The 20,893-nt window shown below is 38.5% G+C and overlaps 1 protein-coding gene across 11 annotated transcripts in view; it reads right to left on the bottom strand.

Annotated features, from left to right (window-relative positions):
- Positions 1–20,893, bottom strand: part of wnk1b (WNK lysine deficient protein kinase 1b) — a 66,821-nt gene that overhangs the window by 29,184 nt on the left and 16,744 nt on the right. For all 11 annotated transcript variants that reach the window (XM_058077899.1, XM_058077892.1, XM_058077896.1 and 8 more), the window contains exon 3: positions 362–534. In XM_058077899.1, coding sequence (XP_057933882.1) covers positions 362–534 — 173 coding nt within the window. The remainder of the gene's footprint in view (positions 1–361; positions 535–20,893) is intronic.

The raw sequence follows: 20,893 nt of genomic DNA, 5'->3' as shown, positions 1-20,893 counted from the left end.
TATATTAATAGCATTATATTAATATTAACATATCATATTAATATTTATATTAATATATTATATTACATTATTATATGTTATTATGGTATATAATATATTTACATATTAATATTGATTTAATTATTAATTTAAATTTAATTATTACTTATAATTATATTTTAATGTATAATTATTTAAATTATTCATATATTTTTAAATTTTTTATTTTATTTATTTTTGTCACGTACCGAAGTACGAGGTGATATGACCATACAATGACATAATGGGTACCATAGTACCCATGTAACATGATACATGGGTGATACATGGGTGGTCAGATACATTTGGACGGACGCCACTGTACCGCGACTCGTATACTCACGTTTTAAGCGTGCCAGACGTCATGAGCTCGGTGACCAGCACGATGCACTTCTTCCCCTTGCACGGCCCCTCCCACGAGTCGTAGAAACGCACAATGTTGGGATGCTGAAGGCCCTTCAGCATTCCCGCCTCCTCTTTGAAGCGCTGCCGTTCCGACTTGGACAGCTTCCGATCCTGCACAGTGGGGGGGGAAAGAAGTGATGATGTCGGTGTCATGTGACGCTGAAATGCAGCTGTTCATTGAAAATGCACGTCATCTTTTTTATCTTGGCAAGTTGTGAAGTGTGAAGAAGTGCGTTGCTCACTAGCTAGCTTAAATTTAGCCAAATTCAACAAAAGCCGAACAAAATTATAAACTATTTATATTTGGACAAATAAACAACACACTCGGGATCTAAACGGACGCTTTCTCGCCTGATTTTTAAAAAAAAATCTCAATAAAGTGATGTAATTAAAGAGTTTAGAGCTTGGGTAGGAGTGCAATGCATTGTGGGTTATCATGTCGTATGCATACTGCATACTGTCTGATGGATTGGGTATGTAGTATGGAGTGTGGATAGTATGGGCATGGAAGTATGTAGTAGTTAGTATGCGGTTTCGAATACAGCCTAGGTAGGATGAGACAATAGCAGGAAGTACGTTGTCAATCTTATTCTATATTTATATTTATATTTATATTTATATATTTATATTATTTATATTTATATATTTATATTATTTATATTTATATTATTTATATTTATAATTTTGGCAATAATGTGCCTTCTCCAAGTTGTCCTATGTGTACATAAAAAATTGCAATCTTATTCTATATTTATATTTATAATTTTGGCAATAATGTGCCTTCTCCAAGTTGTCCTATGTGTACATAAAAAAATCTCAATCTTATTCTATATTTATATTTATATCCATATTCATATTTATATCCATATTCATATTTATATTTATAATTTTGGCAATAATGTGCCTTCTCCAAGTTGTCTTGTGTGTACATAAACAAATCGTATTCTATATTTATATTTATCAATCTTATTCTATATTTATATCCATATTCATATTTATATTTGTATTTATATTCATATTTATATTCATGTTTATATTCATATTTATATTCATATTTATATTCATATTCATATTTATAATTTTGGCAATAATGTGCCTTCTACAAGTTGTTTTGTGTGTACATAAAAAATCTTATTTTATATTTATATTTATGGCAATAATGTGCCTTCTCCAAGTTGTCTTGTGTGTACATAAAAAAATCTCAATCTTATTCTATATTTATTAGATTATATTTTTATGTATTTATTATATTTATACTATTAAATTACATGTATATTATTTATATTATATTTATTATTATTCATATTTATTATATATTTATTATTTTAAATATTCTATACTTGTAGAATATTTTTTATAAACCAGGAACAACTGCACATCCATTTTGGCAATAACGTGCCTTCTCCAAGTTGTCTTGTGTGTACATAAAAAAACACACAATAACAAGCTTCCTCGCTGGGCTGCTGAAAGAACTTTGCCATGACGATGAACATAATGAGGAGACAAGATTCAACCTAAATCACAACAGCAGCAAAATATGAAATATGAAATATGATTTTGTCGCTTCCAGGCATCCTGATGCACCAAATCTCTTGTGTGTTGTTGTTCTGTCATGTTGGATTAAAGTTGTTCTACAATGTATTGTGTATCACTGGATTTCGGGTGTTGCCCACTTCCGGAACAAGACTCGGCAACAAAATGGAGGATAATAACATGGCGGGTCTGTCACTCATGCAGATCAAACCACCTTTGGATAGGGGGAACAACAGGACGATCATTCTCGACGTTTTTCTGCATGAAAACTAACGCTATAATCTGTTTGTGGTATTGAACACAGTCTCCCTACAGCGTATTAGATCTTGTGATTCTTCACGTCATCATCCCTCTCGACCCCGTGGTCACATGACAATAGCCGTGGGTCACCTGACTGCCTGGAAGCCAACATTCCCATTTTCCCAGCAGCACTTTGAGCACCCTTATTACTGTACGACCCCTCCCTCGAGGAGCGAGAAGATTGCTTCTGCCTCTCACTCAACGTTTGTGTCTCTAACATGCGTGAGCATGTGCAGACTCGCTAATTGATTATTAATGCCTGCTTGGCTCCTCGCTTTCAATACGGTATACTTTGTGACCTGAACATAAGACAACACTTTTTATGAAAGCCTGTTATTGGGAAAAAATCACTTTAAATATTATATATATATATAGCACCAGATGCTGTGTGACATGACATAACATAAAGCAGTGCTTTTCAACTGCTGGGCCGGGACCCAAATGTGGGTCACAGGTCCACTCTTTTTTATCCAATACTTGGATAAAAAAAATTATGTAATATACAACTAATATCTGACTTATTTGTAAGTAAAAGTGAGCAAAAGTTTAGTTATTTTCCTCCTTCCTATGTTTATTGTGATTTGGTGGTCTTTTTGATATTTTATTTTAATTATTTACATGAATGGATTATGTTCTTGCTCATTTCCTTGACAAAACGCCCTAATAAATTCTTATAAAATGCACTTTGGACTTATATAATTATGTGCATTAATGTTTCAAAAGAAACAAAAAATATATACATACATTTGCTTGGTTAAAATAAACTTAAATAAATGTCTAAAAATTGATAAATAAATTAAAATGACAAATAAAAGGGTACAAATATATATAATAAACTATATAATATAATAATATATAATAAAATAAATGACAATGGTTTAAATAAATGTGTAAAAATGGATTGAATGAATTAAAATGACAAATAAAAGGGTAAAAATAAATATAATAAAATATATAATATCTAAAAATGACTTAAATAAATCAAAATTATATATATATATATATATATATATATATATATATATATATATATAAAATATATAATACAAATAAATGAAAATGGTTTAAATAAATGTGTAAAAATGGATTAAATAAATTTAAATGACAAATAAAAGGGTAAAAATAAATAAAATATATAATATATAATAAAAATAAATGAAAAATGGTTTAAATAAATGTGTAAAAATAACTTAAATAAATTAAAATGACAAATAAAAGGGTAAAAATAAATATAATAAAATATATAATATCTAAAAATGACTTAAATAAATTAAAATATAATATATATATATATAAAAAAATATAAAATATACATAAAATATATATATATATATAATAAAATATATATATATTTTTATATATAAAATATATAATAAAAATAAATGAAAATGGTTTAAATAAATGTGTAAAAATGACTTCAAAAACAATAATAAGTGGGCCATGACTGAATGGCCTGGCATAGAGTTAGCATCATAGCAAGGCTGGAATTGAGCAGCTTTTGTGAATTGATTTACGACTATTTCTCCAAAATACCGTTAAGGAGCGCCGTGGGGTCTGTACAGCAAGTTGATGAGGATTTGTTATGTTAGTAATTGAATTTCCTAAACACCCAAAGTCTTGTTGTGAGCGAATGTTCTCTCGTCTTCGCTTGAAAACATCATGGGACTTGAGTGTTTGTCAAGATTCAAAAATACCCTCGTCCTCATTCTCACTCTCTCTCCTTGCCACAAACACGCCGACGCACACCTTCAGTGATGGGCGGGCGACTTACACATATCTGTAGTCCTGAAACACTCATTGGTGCCCTATTTCTGCACCAGGACACAGAAACAAGCGCCCACGTACGAAGACGACCGCCAGGAACGCTGTCACCGGCATCTCGCTCGGCGTTAAAGCATTTATGCGACTTCCTGCAGAGCCTGAAAGCTGAAACCCGATCTGATGGAATCATCTTGTCTGGACGGGCCACGCCTCCCCAGCAGACTGCGAGCGCCATCGCCATATAGACGGAGATCACAACAGAGGAGACTTTCACACACAAAAAAAGCGAGGATGAAAACATTGCCTTGCTTCCAGGTCAAAAACAAGGAAGAACTGGAAGTGGAAAACAAAACGTTCTATTATCTGATGGGACACCACATGTTGCATTTAGTTGTCCGTGGCCCAACAATTACCCTTTTCTCTGGCTTGTTTAGCATTTAAGGTTATACTCTATCCACACCAAGTGACAGACGTCAAACAATAGTGGAAGGAAACGCTTCTCCACAACAATTTCTGCATTTTGCCATTGTTGTTTTTCCAGGAATTACTTTCTTCAGGAAGGCTTCCTATTGGCTAAAACGGCACCACTTGCTGCTGTGTGTTTTCACAATAGCCACGTTTACATACATGGACCCAAATATTCCAATTGCATTCAGTTTATTTGCTCAAATGGAAAAAATGTAACCTTTGTATACACCTCATTCCGAAAGAAGAGTGCCAATCTGAATGAATATATAATCGGATTCACAGGGGTGGAATATTCCTTTCCCCAATCCGATTGAGGTATTTTGTACCTGCTCAAACGGTAGAAAAAAACATACATAAGTCGCACTGGAGTATAAGTCACACAAGGCCAAAAAAGCATAATTAAGTAGAAAAAAACATACATAAGTCGCACTGGAGTACAAGTCGCACAATGCCAAAAATGCAAATGCATAATTAGGTAGAAAAAAACATACATAAGTCGCACTGGAGTATAAGTCGCACAATGCCAAAAAAGCATAATTAAGTAGAAAAAAACATACATAAGTCGCACTGGAGTATAAGTCGCAAAATGCCAAAAATGCATAATTAGATAGAAAAAAAACATACATAAGTCGGCCTGGAGTATAAGTTGCACAAAGCCAAAAATGCATAATTAGGTAGAAAAAAAACATACATAAGTCGCACTGGAGTATCCGTCGCAAAATGCCAAAAATGCATAATTAGGTAGAAAAAAACATAGGTAAGTTGCACTGGAGTATAAGTCGCAAAATGCCAAAAATGCATAATTAGGTAGAAAAAAACATACATAAGTCACACTGGTGTATAAGTCGCACAATGCCAAAAATGCTTAATTAGGTAGAAAGCAACATACGTAAGTCGCACTGGAGTATAAGTCGCACACGGCCAAAAATGCATAATTTGGTAGAAAAAAAAACATACATAAGTCGCACTGGAGTATAAGTAGCACAAGGCCAAAAATGCATAATTAGGAATAAAACAACATACATAAGTCGCACTGGAGTATAAGTCACACAAGGCCAAAAATGCATAATTAGGTAGAAAAAAACATACATAAGTCGCACTGGAATATAAGTCGCACAATGCCAAAAATGCAAATGCATAATTAGGTAGAAAAAAACATACATAAGTCGCACTGGAGTATAAGTCGCACAATGCCAAAAAAGCATAATTAAGTAGAAAAAAACATACATAAGTCGCACTGGAGTATAAGTCGCAAAATGCCAAAAATGCATAATTAGATAGAAAAAAAACATACATACTAAGTCGGCCTGGAGTATAAGTTGCACAAAGCCAAAAATGCATAATTAGGTAGAAAAAAAACATACATAAGTCGCACTGGAGTATCCGTCGCAAAATGCCAAAAATGCATAATTAGGTAGAAAAAAACATACATAAGTCACACTGGTGTATAAGTCGCACAATGCCAAAAATGCTTAATTAGGTAGAAAGCAACATACGTAAGTCGCACTGGAGTATAAGTTGCACACGGCCAAAAATGCATAATTAGGTAGAAAAAAACCATATGTAAGTCGCACTGGAGTATAAGTCGCAAAATGCCAAAAATGCATAATTAGGTAGAAAAAAACATATATAAGTCGCACTGGAGTATAAGTCGCACAAGGCCAAAAATGCATAATTAGGTAGAAAAAAACATACATAAGTCGCACTGGAGTATAAGTCGCACAATGCCAAAAAAGCATAATTAAGTAGAAAAAAGCATACATAAGTCGCACTGGAGTATAAGTCACACAAGGCCAAAAATGCATAATTAGGTAGAAAAAAACATATGTAAGTCGCACTGGAGTATAAGTATATTCCAACAAGTGTAAGAAAAACTCGGGGAAGTCGGAATCATGTTGATGTTTACGTTTTACTGCGAATGCCCCATTGACTATTCCGTTTGATTATAGTGGCGCATGTAGACAAGAGATTGGAATATTCCTTTCCATGGATACCATTGTTTTCCGGAAAGGTCATTCGGAAAGAGAATAACTCCTCATGTAATGCACCCCCCCATGTCGGGGGGGGCGCACACATGTCGTGTATCGTATTTACTTCCCAAATCACTTCCAGGCTCAACAGCGATGAGGCAACCCCGTCGAGCTGCCTCTAGTCGAGGTGGTTACCACTGAAATGTTCGATTCCCCTACTCGACGTTCATGTTCTGACCCAAATATGAAGAAGAATGTGGGGTGTACACGCTGACGTTATTGCATCAAGCTGTTTGCACCGAGGGACAGAGGTTGTGGCGTGTGTTCTAACTTTGTGCTTCATTAGGATGGAGCCAGAGTACCCCCCCCCCCCCCCCCCCCCACACACAATCCACACATGCTCCCCTGCAGGGAAGCTGCATATAAAACACACACCAAATCCTCTGCCAGACCTTTAATACAGCTTGTTATGGTTAGACCCCACCAAGGGAGAAGAGGAGGGGGGGGGGGGGTCATCTGTTGTGAATAAGTGTGTTTGAAGGATGGAGGGGGTGGGTTGGGGGGCCTTTGGAGGGGGGTGAATGACTTCTTCCAGTAAGGCCTGCATGCACAGCGAGGACATTTCAGGTGCGGGTGCTAAACCCCCCCCCACCCAAAAAAAAAGAAAAACATGGAGATTTGAGTTGACTTGTTGGCACCCTGCTGCTCCATCTTTAAGTCGCTCGCTATGCAAAGCACCCCCCCCCCATCCTCCACATTCATTCCTTCCTCCTACTTAGGTGGTTTTTGGTTTCCCATCAGTCACCACTCTAACATATTGCAGTAACCAGGGCCATGTGTCCGAGACGGGAAGATGAAATCTGACCCAGTTGTGGCTGAAAAAAGGAGGGCGAGCGAAAGCATTATGGGTCTCTTTGGCTTTAAACACTCGTAAATGGCTAGTGAGTAAATGTAGCACCTTCTCTTCCTCACCATAATACCAGCTAGAACTTCAAAACATTTCATAACTTTATTTTATATTACAACTTTGGTTGTTTTGAAACTGGAACTGTGCCCAAAGCAGTTTTTAATCAAATGGCAAACTTACATATGTTGTCTGAATAATGAGGAGTTTTTCTCATTTCCGAATGACCTTTACGAAAATAATAGTATACATGGAAAAGAATATTCCAATCTCTTGTCTACATGTCTATATTTAAAAAAAAAGGTAATAATATTAGGTAATAGTAGTCTACAAAATCGGGTAATAAGAGCATAAATCCATTTAAAGCCACCATTACAATCCATTTATAAGACAATAGCCACTGCAGGAAGTACACTGTGCAGAAAAAAAACAACAAGAACTGCTTAGGTGTGAGTTTATGTCTTATTTTCCCTGATTATATCTACTATGTTGTGTAATAGAAATGTAAATGTGACTATAGGGGTGTTGTTTTGTGTCTTGAGGGCTCTAATAATGTTAAAAACTATACTTAGATATTCGTAAACAGGTTTTTTTTTACACTATAACAATGAAAATATTACATTTATTAAGATTAAATCCTGGTTTATCAAAATGATGGTGGTCGGGTCTGGACCGAAAGAGGGACGACTGCATATATTTAAAAAAAAAAAGTAATAATATTAGGTAATAGTAGTTTACAATATCGGGTAATAAGAGTGTAAATCCATTTAAAACCGCCTCTTAGGTTTGAGTTATGTTATTTATGTCTTATTTTCTCTGATTATGTCTACTATATTGTGTAATAGAAATGCAAATGTGACTATAGGGGTGTTGTTTTGTGTCTAGAGGACTCTAATAATGTTAAAAACTATACTTAGGTGATGGTAAACAGGTTTTTTACGCCATAACTATGAAAATATTACATTTATTAATATTGAATCCGGGTTTATGGAAATGATGGTGCTCGGGTCTGGACCGAAAGTGACTATAGGGGTGTTGTTTTGTGTCTAGAGAGCTCTAATAATGTTAAAAACTATAACAAAACAGTTTTTTTTGCATCATAACTATGAAAATATTACATTTATCATTTTTTAATATTGAATCCTGCTTTGTGGAAATTCACTTATGGTGGTCGGGTCTGGACCGAAAGAGGGACTGCACCTTTTTGCTCTTTAATTTTTGATAGAAGTAATAATAACAATAATTTGTTAAAGTTTGACTGACTTTGCTATTATTTGACTGACAGATACGCCACATGGCGGCGCTGTTATTAACCTCATAAGTCCTTTGACTTGAAATTTCTTGCACAGCTCTACACCACCTCAGGGCACGCCAAAGATGCAATGTAATTGGCCGTGACTGACAAGCACATGATTGTAAAATGTAAGCAAGATTGGTTGGAAAAATATGGCCGCCATCAATCAAAGGGGTAGGACTGATGCTAACGTATGCTAACAGGTCTTCCAAATCGGAGATTCATGCCTTGGCAGACCTTGCCCCCAGTGTGGAAAAAGGTTGCCGTCTCAGTATAGCACAGCTCCGCCTGTCTCCGTGTTGTCACGTCATAAACAAAGAGGTCGGGCACGGATGCACATGATCCATGATTCCGGGGAGCCAAACGATGTGTCGTCCCACATGGCGCCGACAGATGCTACCGCGGGGAAACTTCATTAAACAAGAAACCCGTCGGATCCCGTCTGCCCCTTGAATCTGGCGTTTCACATCCGGACTCGACTCCACGAAGAGATGATCTAATGTTCGGGAGCAAGCACGCGGCGGGTGTTCCAGATAAAATGATTACATAATCTGGCAGGAAGATCCTTTTAAACGTGGAGCCCGAAGCTTTCCTAACGCCTGGAGATGAACTTTAAGCCCGTCTTGGGTTACCGCTGCCGAGTATGAAGAGGGAGGATAATATTAGCATGCAATGCTCACCTTTGTCATGTTTATTATTTGCTGAGGGCGGAACGGACGGCCATGTTTGTATGCTTTGGTTATCCTCACTCAAAGGGGTCAAGAACACCTTCAGTCGGGCGTATGGGCCGACAATGGCGAGTGCACGCTAGCGGGAACTACAAAGGGAATTTAAATATGTACAAAAACATACAGATATCTAAAGTATTACAAGTACAACAAAAATCCACAACTTTTGCCCTTCTGCTGACATGACGTGTTGACGTTGTCCTCTCCAATGTTTACAATACGAGGGACTGCTGTATTTATTAGATTGGATTCATCACCACGACCCCCCCCACCACCACTCTCTTTTCCATCTCACTAATGAAGGATGTTCTAAGCTCATCCATGAACAGATGGAATCGGAGTAACGTCACGTCACGGTGTACAAGTGACTTGGAATTTTCACTTTTTGTTATCACAGAAACTATGGTGCATTCAAGAACCGCCCAAACAAATTGGGAATCTCACTGTTGGATGAAAAACATTATCAGTGGCGCATAAAAACATGAAGACGCGTTTTAACAGCAGTACATGTACTCTATGTCTGTATTATCAAGTACTTATTTATCAATGGAAGTCATGGTAATGGTTGAATTTCAATTGAACATGCATCAGATTACAATTGAATGCATCACATAATCAGTTCACAGTTCCACATGTCCAAAAGGAGTAGGAAGAAGCAAAGCTTATTAAATCCTACCCCTCCATCTGGTACTTTTATAATCAGTAACTGTTACATTTGTTCACTTCCTGCTTTCCTCACATAATTTAAGTTTGGTTTTTTAACTTTATTAAATTTTATTACTTTTATTTTTATGTTATTTTATTTTCCACATGTCCAAAAAAAGTAAGAAGAAGCAAAGCTTATTAAATCCTACCCCTCCATCTGGTACTTTTACAATCAGTAACTGTTACATTTGTTCACTTCCTGCTTTCCTAATATAGTTTAAGGTTTTTTTTTAATTAATTAATTTTTTAATTTTGAATTTTTTTTTCATTTTTGTCACGTACCGAAGTACGAGGTGATATGACCATACAATGACAATGTTAATTTAGGATGAGCATAATGGGCCGAACCAACCAGCGTTAACAGGAGGACGGATGTGAGATTACGAAAGAGGAAAATGACATATTTGCTCTTTGTCATCTTTCCTGCTGGGATGACAAGCAGGGCAAACATGTTCCACACACACACTTGTCGGTTATGTACACACATTGGCGGGTCAAGCAGAACCACCATGACTGAGCTTCTCAGTTATTTTCCCCTCAGATTTGAAATACTATTGTGAAACTGCTAATAGGACGGACTGAACTTGAAGCTGGAACCAGGAAAACAAAAACCGAATGGAGAGATGTGAAGCATGCAATGTTCAAGGATCAAATAGCATGCTGATTACGATGCATTAGATTGGGCCGTATGGTGGGTTAGGATGGACGCATGGTTTAGATCAGGGGTCTCAAACACGTGGCCCGCGGGCCAAATGTGGCCCGCAGGACACTAGTTTGAGGCCCCTGCCTTGATATGAAAGTTAGTAAGTTTGATATGGATGCTGTATGGTATCATGTACCCAGAAAAAATTATTACGTTTGATTAATGTTCATGTTAAAGGTTAAATAACTGTTAATAGTTATCCTCCCTATCCGTGTGGAAGTGGTAAGTTTTTGGCGATTTAAGTTTAAAGGAAATAACTTGAAGGCTACCGTTTAGGTCGCTAGCTCTCTAGTTTGCGAGTTAGCATGTGTCTCAAGACCCTGCAGTTGCGCAATATGTTCTAATAATGCTTTGTTCATTTTAATCTGAAAAAAATAATTTGTCTACCCACCAACTATATGTGGTTTCTTAAGTTTTTATTATTTGCCGTTTTATTATTATTATTATTATATTTATTTATTTATTACTGATTGATTGATTTTCTTTATTCTTGATTTGTTTATTTATTTTTCATCTTATTTTGTGTAGAAAAATAAAAATCAAGATATTTGAGAAAATCGGAACCAAAGCACAGAAAAAGTTTGTATATTTTTCTGTTTTTAATAAATGCGTTTTTTTTTTTTTTTTGGGAAAACCTGATGCGGCTCAGTCTCACCCAGACCCTAGCTCCAGTGGCCCCCAAGTAAATTGAGTTTGAGCCCCCTGGTTTAGATTGTACATATGGATGGGGAAAGAGGTGAGGAAAAGGTGAAGAGGGACACACAAGATTTACAAGGTTAATGTGCCAAAAAAAATAAAAATTCTTCATGAACTGATCCTACGCCTTTTCCACATTGGACTTTCATCACTTTAAGTTGCTATTAAGCGACATTTACACTAAACAGTTTTCTTTTCTATAAAGTCCTCAGTCCTAGTCTGGTGACTCGGTTTCGACCCAGTAAAGTCCACCAGGAAACTTCTGCTATTCCAGCTGCCTGACTTTGATTTAATGGCTGGCAGACTTTTCTTGGAGTGGATAATTGCCATAATGTACAGCACCGTCGCCTCGGAATGGACAAGCTGTAATTAATCTGACATCTGGCTACGATTAGCTTTAGCGAGTCGTTCGCAGTTGGCCGACTCACTGTAGTTGCCGAAAGAAGAACCATTACAAGAGGACAGGTAGAGAAAAGGTAAACAATATGTTTCTTCTGAAGTGCTGCTTTCAATGGTTTTACGATCATAAATAATAACAATAATCATAATAATAATAAATAAGTTATTTCTTCTTCTTCTTAATTTATTTCAGACATGCATACTATGCTACATTAATGTATCTCACATATACACTTACAATACAATACACCTACAATATCTATTTATATACTTACACATATTCATACATACATATATGCATACATTTACATATATACATACATACATACATATATGCATATACATACATACATACATACATACATACATACATACATACATACATACATACATACATACATACATACATACATACATACATACATACATACATACATACATACATACATACATACATACATACATACATACATACATACATACATACATACATACATACATACATACATACATACATACATACATACGTACATATATGCATATACATACGTACATACATACATATACATACATACATGCATATACATACATACATACATACATACATGCATATACATACATACATACATGCATATACATACATACATACATACATACATGCATATACATACATACATGCATATACATACATACATACATACATACATACATGCATATACATACATACATGCATATACAGACATACATACGTACATACATACATGCATATACATACATACATGCATATACAGACATACATACGTACATACATACATATATGTGTATATACATACATACATACGTACATACATACATATATGTGTATATACATACATACATACATACATACATACATACATACATACATACATACATACATACATACATACGTATATACACATATATATACATACATACGTATATACACATATACATATATACATACATACGTATATACACATATACATATATACATACATACATATATACACATATACATATATATATACATACATATGTATATACACATATACATATATATACATACATACGTATATACACATATACATATACATACATACATACGTATACACACATATACATATACATACATACATACGTATACACACATATACATATACATACATACGTATATACACATATACATTTATACATACGTATATACACATATACATATATATACATATACATACATATATACATATACATACATATATACATATACATATACATATACACACATATACATATAGTATATATACACACATATACATACATACATACATACATACATACATACATACATACATACACACACACAACACGTCATTACACCCCAGCTAAACCCCAGGACATTGGCGTAGCACACCAGTTCCTTGTGTGTACGTGTCACAGTAAATGTGCTCCCCAGCAGACAGGAAGTGACATCGGCAGTTCAGAGTTGAGTTTTATCTTGTCAGGGGTGGTGTCGTGACCCCCCAACAGTAGCCCGTGTGTTATTATTTAGTTATTATTGTCTCATATTTGAAACCTGAAATAAATTTTCTGTTGGTCACGTGTCTCACCAAACAAGGACACCTAGTGGCCAATGTAGAACATAACGCTTCATCTGCCTTGTATTTGTGTGTCACAAAAACTCAATTTACTAGGAACCGAACCCGGGGGCCGCCCGTATGAGTTTGCATGTATCCGTTTGGCCACTCCGGACTAGTTCCACATTGACGCACACCGACTATTGACAAGCCGGTGTGATTTATTCAGGTGCGAAGCCTCGCCGGGAGAAGAAAATAAGAGTGTGCACTGGGATCAGAAGCGCACCTGTCTACACGGCGCAGCCTGCCAACACACACACGGCAGCATCAGTGAGTGTAAACACTTATGTTTGGAATTCCACTGTGGAAACCAGCAACCCTTTGTTTGAGAAAATAACTCCGTCACAAGTTTTTTGGACTTACTATTCTTATCATGCAATACCCAACCATGTGTCGCGTTCAGTTGCTGCTCGGAAATAGCAGCACTCACAACCGGCGTCAGCGAATCAGAACGGCTTCTCCGCTCATCAATCATTCTTAGGAGCCCCCCCCCCCCCGAATGACCCAGACGCTGACTGCACCCCACCCCCCACAACGAGACCTTCAAGGCATGCGTGGGTTTTCTCCGGGTACTCCGGTTTCCTCCCAAAAACATGCTAGGTTAATTAGCGACTCCAAATTGTCCATAGGTATGAATGTGAGTGTGAATGGTTGTTTGTCTATATGTGCCCTGTGATTGGCTGGCCACCAGTCCAGAGTATACCCTGCCTCTCGCCCCAAGACAGCTGGGATAGGCTCCCTCATTCCAAATTCCAACTTTTTTGGCAATTCTTCAACATTCGGCCACTGTGGCTACATTTACAGTAGTTCTCTCTTTTTTTTGTAATCCCCTTTCCCCACATTTTAATCATGCTGCTCATGCGCTTCAAGCTAGTGAGCTGAAACGGGGGCTAATGTTTGGGCTAATTAAGGACATGCATGGCCCCTCCACAGTGGAGCGGCGCTGTACAGAAAGGAAAGCCTTTGTAAATCCCTGCAAAGAAATACCAGCGCGTCTTAGCTGCAGGTGGCTGGCGATGCAACCACACGTCTAAATCACAGTCATTAGAATATTAGGAAATCAATCATCAGTTGTTTTCATAGAGAGCAATTACCGTGACATGTGACGAGGTGCTCATTCGTAAATAAATACATAGCATCGCTACGCACGCAAGTTCATACGTGCTGACATTTATTAACATTAGCCACGTATACATGGACCCAAATATTCCAACCCGGTCAGGTTGTTTTCTTGAAATATCTTTGTAATGAAATTTTTTTTATCATTTCATATTCCAGGTATTCCTCATAAAACACATTTTTGATATCATGCCATTCACATTTTTAACTTACCTTTTATATATTTTAAGAAATTTTAGTTTTTGTGTTACTACCCCAACCTTCCATAAGTGGGTCAAAAATGACCTGGTCAGGTTGTTTTCTTGAAATATCTTTGTAATTAAAATTTTTTATCATTTCATATTCCAGGTATTCCTCAAAAAACACGTTTTTGATATCATGACATTCACATTTTTAACTTACCTTTTATACATTTTAAGCAATTTTTGTTTTTGTGTTACTACCCCAACCTTCCATAAGTGGGTCAAAAATGACCCGGTCAGGTTGTTTTCTTAAAATAGTTTTGTAATGAAATTTTTTTTATAATTTCATATTCCAGGTATTTCTCAAAAAACATGTTTTTGATATCATGCCATTCACATTTTTAACTTTTATACATGTTAAGAAATGTTGTTTTTGTGTTACTACCCCAACCTTCCATAAGTGGGTCAAAAATGACCTGGTCAGGTTGTTTTCTTGAAATATCTTTGTAATGAAAATTTTTTATCATTTCATATTCCAGGTATTCCTCAAAAAACATGTTTTTGATATCATGCCATTCACATTTTTAACTTACCGTTTATACATTTTAAGAATTTTTTGTTTTTGTGTTACTACCCCAACCTTCCATAAGTGGGTCAAAAATGACCTGCATGCATTTTCTATGGAATCCAATAGGAACCTTTGATTCTTATCAACTTATCAACTCCTAAATATAATACTAAATATCATACAAGTGATTATTCCTAACCAAAAAAACGCATTGAATCTAGTATGGGTCATTTTTGACCCACTTATGGAAAAGTGTAGGGTCCAGTCACTCGTGCATGTAAGGGTTAAACACACACCAGGCGTGTACGTTGGGGGAGGAGTTGTGCACGATATGATACCTGCGTCGCCTTTTGTTGTCATGTCACGTTCAACACCTGTTGTGTACTTTTACTGTAGTTTATAGAAATACATCCTGTAAGTGTCAACAGGGTGCAATCGGGTGCTTTTCTTATTATTTTAATCACATTTTTAGCAGTTTTGCACATCTCTTATCCATCACGGACAATGCGAGTATAGTTAACCACAATGTACACAATTTAGAACAATGGTGTAGCGTATACATGCACACATGGACACATAACCAGTTCTACTGCAAACATAAAGCAGGGGTGGTTTTGTTGACATGCTCTCTTTAACTTGAGCTGGAGTCAAATCTCATGATAAAATAAGTACCGCTACAATAGAACAGCTATGTAAGCTGTCTTGTGCAACATCTACCCCCCCTGTCTGCCCCCAGGGGGGTATGGGGGATGAGGGGTTGGTGAGCATCTGGATGTGAAAGACAAAAAGAGGAAAGGGAGGGATTCGCGCACAGGTTGTAGAACATGCAGAGCAATCTGATGACCACAGGGGATCTACAGTCCATTAGCTGCTAAAGCTGCCATTAAGCGTGCGCCGTCGCGTCTGCACCTCTCGGCATCTTTGGTCTCGATTACGGTCATGCCGAACCCGACTTTGAATTCAAATGTCTTCATGTTTGTGATTCTGATTCAGATTTGATGCAGATTTGATTCATAAATAGGCAAAAACGCAGTGCGTGTATTTACTGTAGCATCGTTACGGGAATCTGCCGACTCAGCAAAAGACGAGGTCCTCAGGATGAAATATTCATGTCGGAACAGGAAGGAGGCTTTTTAAATGAGCACACACACACTCCCACCCAAACATGTCAGACTCCAATGTTCTTTTTCTTAGCCTAGAAGACCTAGAAAGACTAGACTAGAAGACAAAAAGCCTAGTTTAGGACGTTTAATATAAAATTTTTTATCATTATTAGAGACCTCTACCCATGAAATAACAGCCCTATAGTCACCTCTACACTCATTTCACCCAATAAGGTCATGGTTTCATTTATTCTGAACCTGCATACATTAGACTGGAATCCATCCCATAATCAGGAAGAAGCAAAGCTTATTTAATCCTACCAATTTGTTCACTTCCTGTATTCCAAAAGTACTATTTGCTATTATTAGATACAACTTAAGGCGGTATAACAATGTGATCCAATAGGACATATCTCCTATGGTGGAATTACTGATACTAATATCAACCGAAATATCGCATTTTTATGGTGATATCGCAGACCTCACAGCTAGGAGACCCGAGTTCGATTCCTCCCTTGGTCATCTCTGTGTGGAGTTTGCATGTTCTCCCCGTGCATGCGTGGGTTTTCTCCGGGTACTCCGGTTTCCTCCCACATTCCAAAAACATGCTAGGTTAATTAGCGACTCCAAATTGTCCATAGGTATGAATGTGAGTGTGAATGGTTGTTTGTCTAAATGTGCCCTGTGATTGGCTGGCTGGCCACCAGTCCAGGGTGTACCCCGCCTCTTGACTGAAGACAGCTGGGATAGGCTCCAGCACACACAGCGACCCTTGTGAGGATAAGTGGTAGAAAATGGATGGATGGGTGTTCATACTTGGCTGCACGGCAGTCGAGTGGTTAGCGCACAGACCTCACAGCTAAGAGACCCGAGTTCAATCCCACCCTCAGCTATCTCTATGTGGATTTTGCATGTTCTCCCTGTGCATGCGTGGGTTTTCTCCGGGTACTCCGGTTTTCTCCCACGTTCCAAAAACATGCTAGGTTAATTAGCGACTCCAAATTGTCCATAGGTATGAATGTGAGTGTGAATGGTTGTTTGTCTATATGTGCCCTGTGATTGGCTGGCTGGCCACCAGTCCAGGGTGTACCCCGCCTCTCGCCCGAAGACAGCTGGGATAGGCTCCAGCACCCTGTGAGGATAAGCGGTGGAAAATGAATGAATTAATTAATGCAATTAATTAATTAATTAATTAATTAATTGAAAACCGCAATATAGAGTGAGGGGGGCGATGTTTGAACCCCCGATGGAGCGAGAGACGACTGTATACGTGCTGATTTCAGTAAGAGCCAGACACATTTTATCCAAGTGGAGACTAAGGGCAAGAAAGAAACCGGAGTGAGTATAATTTTTTTTTCCCACCAACATGTGGTCTTGTTTATCTTCCTGCTCGCTGTTCCCGCCCACCGGCGAGCCTCACTGGTCAGGCCAAAATGTGACGGCTCATTCATCAACCAAGTGAGCCATACAGTCAGACGGAAAAGTTGTATTGACTATAAAAAGGAGAATATTTACACGGGGGAATATGTTATGATCTATAATAAATGCCACAGCAGGGGAACCATAAAGCCTATCATCATCAGGATCAGCCTCCCCACACCTGGACTTTTGGACATTCTTCTTTTGACGATGGACAGAATTAAGCGCTCTGTCTCGCAACGTGATGATGCCGTCGTGAAAACGATTAGCGGCTGTAAATCACACAGCTGTTCGCTACACAGGCGCATTAAAGAGCAACAGACGGGACTTTCCACCCCACTTGGGTTCAAAATGGCACAGAGCGTCGCACAGCGCCCATGTGACCCCCCCACCCCTGGTGCCGATTACATCACGCAGGCTGCTTTGTGAGGGATTGACTGCGACTAATCTGGCCCCGGGGGGAATTTCATATTTTCTACGACGTAATGATGAGGCAGGCAATAGTGGTCAACTCAGTCGCTAAGAATTGGATGGTGGCAGATCGTCGTCATGGCAAGATGGATTCCCTCCAGAGCTCATCAAGATCAAACCAAAACAACAATTCCAGTTCTGGATCATTCCCAGGCATGTGCAAAGATAGATGCCAATTGGCGCTCCGGCCCTGCATGAGACCCCAATGACGGACCCCAATGATGGACCCCAACGACGAACCCTAACGATCAACCCCAACGATCGACACCAGTGACGGACCCCAGTGACGGACCCCAATGATGGACCCAACTACAGATCCCAATGACGGACCCCAACGATGGACCCCAATGATGGACCCCAGTGACGGACCCCAGCGATGGACCCCAACGATCGACACTAGTGATGGACCCCAACGATGGACCCCGATGATGGACCCCGATGATGGACCTCAATGAGGGACCCCAATGATGAACCCCAACGACGGACACCAACGGTCAACCCCAACGATCGACACCAGTGACGGACCCCAGTGACAGACCCCAATGATGGACCCAACTACAGATCCCAATGACGGACCCCAATGATGGACCCCAGTGACGGACCCCAGTGACGGACCCCAATGACGGACCCTAACGACGGACCTCTACGATGGACACTAGTGATGCACCCCAATGAGGGACCCCAATGATGAACCCCAACGACGGACACCAACGGTCAACCCCAACGATCGACACCAGTGACGGACCCCAGTGACAGACCCCAATGATGGACCCAACTACAGATCCCAATGACGGACCCCAACAATGGACCCCAATGATGGACCCCAGTGACGGACCCCAATGAGGGACCCCAATGATTAACCCCAACGACGGACCCCAGTGACGGACCCCAACGATGGACCCCAGTGATGGACCCCAATGACGGACCCCAATGAGGGACCCCAATGACGCACACCAATGATGGACCCCAACGATGGACCCCAATGACAGACCCCAATGACGGACCCCAATGACGGACCCCAATGACGAACCCCAATGATGGACCCCAATGTAATGATTTCTGAGGCCACGTTTGAATGAGTTCTTATGGGGTTTTTATCCCCGGAAAAAAAACTTTAACTTTTTGTTCAACTGCTAAAAACATTGTCGTAGAGCTTTTTTTTTTTTGTAACCCGGACTTCCTTATATGGGCTGCAGATTGCCTGCGCTCAGTGCACACGGACCGGAGCGCTTGGGGGTGTGACCAATCACAGCAAAGTGGGCGTACCAGGAGTAAATTAAAAAGATACTTTGAGTGGGAAGCAGGAAATCCATGCAGAGGTGCAGAACCTGGAAGAGCTAGAAAGCTTTCTGTGCGGGTTATTTTGTATTGAGTCCACATCTCAATACAAAATGGCGGAAAATGAGCATAATATCGGAATTGGACAGGGATGGCGACGTCTTACATATCCCAATTGTAATTAAAGACAACGACACAGCACACAAGGGATTTGATGAGCACGCCTGGAAGTGTCTGCTGTCATAATTTGGGGTTGAACACTCGCCCTCTGACCCCCGCTCGATGGGGCGTGCATAATCTTATCATTGAACATATGTTCCAAATTTACTGCAAAATACTTCCTGTCAAGCGCATGAACAAGAACAAGAGAATTCATTGTGTGTGCGGCATCGTCACATTAACCCATTCCCGCCACATTCCAGTGATGTCCCAGCAGGATGACATGCCGCTGATGTTCGACTATTTTTAGGAACGTGTGTGTGTGTGTGTGTGTGTGTGTGTGACTGCATCTCTTTGTCCCCCTTCTTTGCCCATCCAGCCACCCTTAGCTGAGGTGGAAGCTGACTGGGGACACGACAAAAGATGCAAGCCTCAATATCGCTTTGTTCCACTTCCTGACAACCTACTAAACTCCATGCATGAGTCATTTACTGTGCCGTCCGACTATAAATATCATTCATCAAAAGAAAAATAAAAAAATAAAAAACCAAAAAAAAACGGTTCCAGCTGCCGGCTGCTACAACTGATAAATGACCCACTTTAAAAGCAACACAACGGTGCTGGTAATACCGTATGATTCCTCTGGGGGTGCTAGCGAATCCAAACACAGAAACACGACTTCCAGCAAAAAATGCAGGCAAAGAAACGTTTCTCATGTACCTGACATTTACAAAAACCTGGACACGTTTCCACCAAAAACTTTCTGCAGTACTACTAGTAGTTTAGTAAAGATACTCATTAAATGTACACAAGTACACACAATCTACACTGCAAAACCGATATTATTTATTTTGTATTCATTTTTATTATTATTATATTCATTTTTATTTATATTATTATTTCTTCCTCTGATTATTAATACTACTACTAGTAGTAGTAGTAAGAAATAATAATAAATAATAGCGGTTTTGCAAATAAATTATTATGCATTAATTTATTATTTATATTCTACTAATAGTAGTAATAATCAGAAGAAGAATATAATAGTAGGCTAATAC

Source organism: Doryrhamphus excisus, chromosome 7, assembly GCF_030265055.1.
Source record: "Doryrhamphus excisus isolate RoL2022-K1 chromosome 7, RoL_Dexc_1.0, whole genome shotgun sequence".
NCBI classification, from domain to species: domain Eukaryota; kingdom Metazoa; phylum Chordata; class Actinopteri; order Syngnathiformes; family Syngnathidae; genus Doryrhamphus; species Doryrhamphus excisus.
This window is presented reverse-complemented; position numbering and strand designations above follow the sequence as displayed.